This window comes from Gekko japonicus, unplaced genomic scaffold (genome assembly GCF_001447785.1).
Source record: "Gekko japonicus isolate JY-2015 unplaced genomic scaffold, Gekko_japonicus_V1.1 scaffold2983, whole genome shotgun sequence".
In the NCBI taxonomy this organism is placed as follows: domain Eukaryota; kingdom Metazoa; phylum Chordata; class Lepidosauria; order Squamata; family Gekkonidae; genus Gekko; species Gekko japonicus.
In genome coordinates, this window is record NW_015160928.1 from 9,253 (window position 1) to 13,650 (window position 4,398).

The following is a 4,398-nucleotide window of genomic DNA, read 5'->3' on the forward strand; positions in this document are numbered from 1 at the left end:
GATCGGAGATGTGGGGAGGGGCCGTGGCTGAGTGGCAAAGCATCTGCCTGGCATGCAGAAGGTCCCAGGTTCAATCCCGGCCATCTCCGGGGGTGGGGAGGGAATCAGATTGTGGGTGATATGAAAGACCTCAGCTTGTCCTTGAAAATACTGGTAAATATTTTTGTTCCCTCTTAATAAATCTTGAGGAGCTGCGGCGGCTCAAGTGGTTAAGACGCTGAACTGCAGGCTGTGGAATTCAGCAGTTCGAGACCCGAGTGTGCCGCATGACGGAGTGAGCTCCCGTCTCTAGTTCCAGCTCCTGCCAACCTAGCCGTTCAAAAGCAAGAAATTGCAAGTAGATAAATGGGGACCACTTTGGTGGGAAGGTAACAGCGTTCCGTGCGCCTTGGTGTTTAGTCATGCCGGCCACATGACCACGGAAACGTCTTCGGACAGCGCTGGCTCTTCGGCTTGGAAACGGAGATGAGCACCGCAACCCTAGAGTTGGACTCGACTGGCTTTTGAGCAAGGGAACCTTTACCTTTAATAAATCTTGAAGACCTAAGGTTTAAAGTGCTGGTTCTGTTTGTTTCCGGTGTTCATGCGTCACTTCTCAGGGAGCCAGTTTGATGTAGTGGTTAGGAGCTGCGGACTCTAATCTGGGAGAACCAGGTTTGATTCCCCACTCCTCCACTTGCAGATGCTGGTGTGACCTTCGCTCAGTCACAAGTTCTCTCAGAGCTCTTCTCTCAAGAGCAGTCCTCAAAAGAGCTCTCTCAGCCCCACCTACCCCACAGGGTGTCTGCTGCGGGGAGGGGAAGGGAAAGGAGATTGTAAGCCACCCTGAGACTTCTTCGAGTAGTGAAGGGCCATGGGGTATAAATCCAATCTCTTCTTCTCAGCTGGCCGTGGAGGAGAGCCTCCCCGTGACTCCATTTTACCTCCTCCTGGGGAAGCACCAGCAACAGACCAAAGAGGCTGCCGAAGGCCGGAAGGCACCTGTCCTGAAGACCATGGCGCAAGATTCCCCAGCCATCAAAGAAGTAAGAGGGCAAACCTTCTGTTTTCTTGCTTGCTTAGTAAAGTAGTTACAGCCTGCTGCACCGAAGCAGAGAACAAAATAAGCCGCAGACCCAACAAAATAACAATCTGTAGAAAGTATAACTGGGTAGATTAATCTGTTTTATAGATAGATTCATGGAGGAGAGGTCTGTCAGTGGCTACTAGTCATGGTTACTGAGTGGGACCCCTAGACTTCTGAATCCCAGAGTCAGGAGGCAACATCCAGGGAAGGCCTCGGCCTCTGTGCCCTGTTGTTGACCGTCCAGAGGAACTGGTTGGCCACTGTGTGAAACAGGATGCTATACTAGATGGACCACTGGTCTGATCCAGCAGGGCTCTTCTAATGTTCTTAGGAAGGCCTTGGCCTCCATGCCCTGTTGTTGGCCCTCCAGAGGAACTGGTTGGCCACTGTGTGAAACAGGATGCTATACTAGATGGACCACTGGTCTGATCCAGCAGGGCTCTTCTAATGTTCTTAGGAAGGCCTTGGCCTCCATGCCCTGTTGTTGGCCCTCCAGAGGAACTGGTTGGCCACTGTGTGAAACAGGATGCTATACTAGATGGACCACTGGTCTGATCCAGCAGGGCTCTTCTAATGTTCTTAGGAAGGCCTTGGCCTCCATGCCCTGTTGTTGGCCCTCCAGAGGAACTGGTTGGCCACTGTGTGAGACAGGATGCTGGGCTAGATGTACCACTGGTCTGAGCTGGCAGGGCTCATCTTCTGATCTTATTCCCCTAGAAAGCACTGTACAATTTTTTTTAAAAAAACACACCCCTTCCTAATCTGCAAATAGGCCGAGTTTGGGGGCGCAAAGTGAGATTCCGGGGGGGGGGGGGAGGACCACTGCAGGAGAGTCCATGTTCCAGATTAAGAGCTGGGCCACCAAGGAAGAACAGATAAGTTCCTGTGGCAGAAAAGGGGTTCTTGGGGTATCCTGGGCCCCAAACCCTTCAGGGTTAGCAGGATTTTCAATAGCACCTGGAAGCCAGTGGAGATGCCCTTGTATGTTCCATGCAGCCAAGCTCAGCATTTTGTTCTGTGCCAGCCCCCGACAGCATTTGCTGCCTGAATGTAATATGAAATCACTTGCCCTGACCTGGGTAGCCCAGGCTACTCAGATCTTGGAAGCTAAGCAGGGTCGGCCCTGGCTAGTATCTGGAAGGGTGACCTCCAAGGAATACCAGGGTCGTGACGCAGAGGCAGGCAATGGCAAACCACCTCTGCCTTAAAAACGAGTCTAGCGCGCCCCCTAGTGGTGCATAACGCCAAAAGAGCTATAACTTCTGGTTGCCAGACAATCTTAGGATCTCCTGGCTATGCTACACACACTGCTATAATATGGAAGCAGAAGACTTCTTTAAGGACTGGAAAGACTTAAAAGACTATTTAGAAAATAACTGGGATGTAAAAGACAATTTATTTTGCTTTAATAGTTATTGAATGTTGAGTAATGGTAAAACAAATGGACAAAGGTATAAATGTGATAGTAATAAGTTACCTATTGAGCTCAAATAAGAGGAGAGATGGAAAAGTGATGATTAAGAATTTTGCAGGAGGTCGTAGCACTGTGGGAAGCCATATGAGGGGGGAAGGGAGGAGGGGATGTATTGGGTTAAAATGTGAAGTTATGATGAATTTGATTGATTATATCCTTAATAATAGGTTTTATAAAAAAAACCAAGTCTAGCGCGCCCCCTAGTGGTGCATAACACCAAAAGAGCTACAACTTCTGGTTGCCAGACAATCTTAGGATCTCCCGGCTATGCTACACACACTGCCATACGATAATTAGTGTTATTAGTACTTGGCCATTAATTATTTCAGCCAAGTCTTTTCCTCTCCAGCGGAAGGGCAGGTGGGGAACCAGCCTCAGTGGCTGCGAAGTTCTCTGGCATCGCAGTCCAGAGACCCACGACGAGTGCTGGGAAAAAAGGATAAACACTGAATGGGACCCCTTGACAAAGTTTCCATTTTGTTGAGCCTCTTCTCTCTTTTTTCCCCCCTTCCTTTAGATGCTTCATACTCCAGCCCACGTCTTGCCATCTGCTTCTTTCCTGTGTCCTATTTTTATTAACTCGCTGCTGGTATCCAAAGCAAATAACAGGTAAGAAACCGACCGAGCGATTCCTGAAAAGTTGTGTGTTTGCTTTAAAACGGAGTCCTGTTTTGTTTGGGATGGGCGCCTGGCACAGCGGTCAGGTGGAGCTTGTGGGGGCTCGCCTTTGCCCAGCGTTCTGTCTTACAACGTATGCAGTTTTCTCAGACCTGGCTCCGACTCGGTGGAACTCTCTGCCAACCTCCATCAGGGCCCTGCGGGACCTAATGCAATTCCGCCGAGCCTGTAAGGCAGAGATATTCCGCCAGGCTTTTGGTTGAGGAGAGCAATGGTTTTCCATCACAGCCGGCACCCTCCTTTTTTCCATTCTGCCCACTTCAGCCTCCTCCTTAACCATGCCCACGAGATAGAACAGCCCAGAGTAGGTTTTTGATTAAAATTATAGATGCCATCTGGAGACTATAACTGATTTGTTGATTTTAATCTGTACCTTTGTGTTGTTTCTAACCTGTTGTAAATCGCCCAGAGCCTTGTGTACTCAGGGGCTGGGCAATCTAAAAACTTGTTGTTGTTGTTGTTGTTGTTGTTAATTCATTGTTGTTGCTGTTAATTTGTTGTTGTTGTTGTTCTTATGCTATGCTGGCCTGGCAGACTGGAGACAGAAACTGTGCATTACTTTAGAAAATGTGGGCACCCCATCTTGGATGGTGGCAGCGAACCAATTTTCCTGGTTGCCAGATTGGAGGTCTTTCATCAAGCTATACTTTGGGAGGTCGGGATGGGATCTGGTTGGGCAGGTTTGGCTATAATCCTCCAGGGTTCTTTCTCTTTTTGTACTTATTGTGGAACTTTTGCCCTGACCTGAATAGCCCAGGCTAGCCTGATCTCGATCTCGGAAGTTAAGCAGGGTTGGGCCCAGTTAGTACTTGGATAGGAGACCACCGAAGAACTGAGGGTCACTGCACCAAGGCAGGCAATGGCAAACCACCCCCAAACGTCCCTTGCCCTGAAAGTCCTACAGGTTCACCATAAGTCAGCTGTGACTTGACGGCAAAATCAGCAGTAAATGGAGCTTTCCAATTGGAAGCAAGTTGGGAAGGTGACTGGAGCGATACTGGTTGCGGGGGAGAGAAGCATAGGGGAAAGCCAACAAGAAGACGGTTATTGCTGAAAGTTTTTTTTGGGGGGGGGGGTGGTTTACGAGAACAGCCATGAAAAAATAACACTCTTGAGAACATAGACTTCCTTCTCTTGTTTGTGAATGCACACGCCCTTATAAATGTGGGTCGCAACCACC

The 4,398-nt window shown here is 49.0% G+C and overlaps 1 protein-coding gene across 1 annotated transcript in view; it reads left to right on the forward strand.

The window, feature by feature from the left end:
• Positions 1–4,398, forward strand: part of WDR75 (WD repeat domain 75) — an 11,615-nt gene that overhangs the window by 5,092 nt on the left and 2,125 nt on the right. The window contains exons 3-4 of the mRNA XM_015424910.1: positions 885–1,025; positions 3,058–3,149. Coding sequence (XP_015280396.1) covers positions 885–1,025; positions 3,058–3,149 — 233 coding nt within the window. The remainder of the gene's footprint in view (positions 1–884; positions 1,026–3,057; positions 3,150–4,398) is intronic.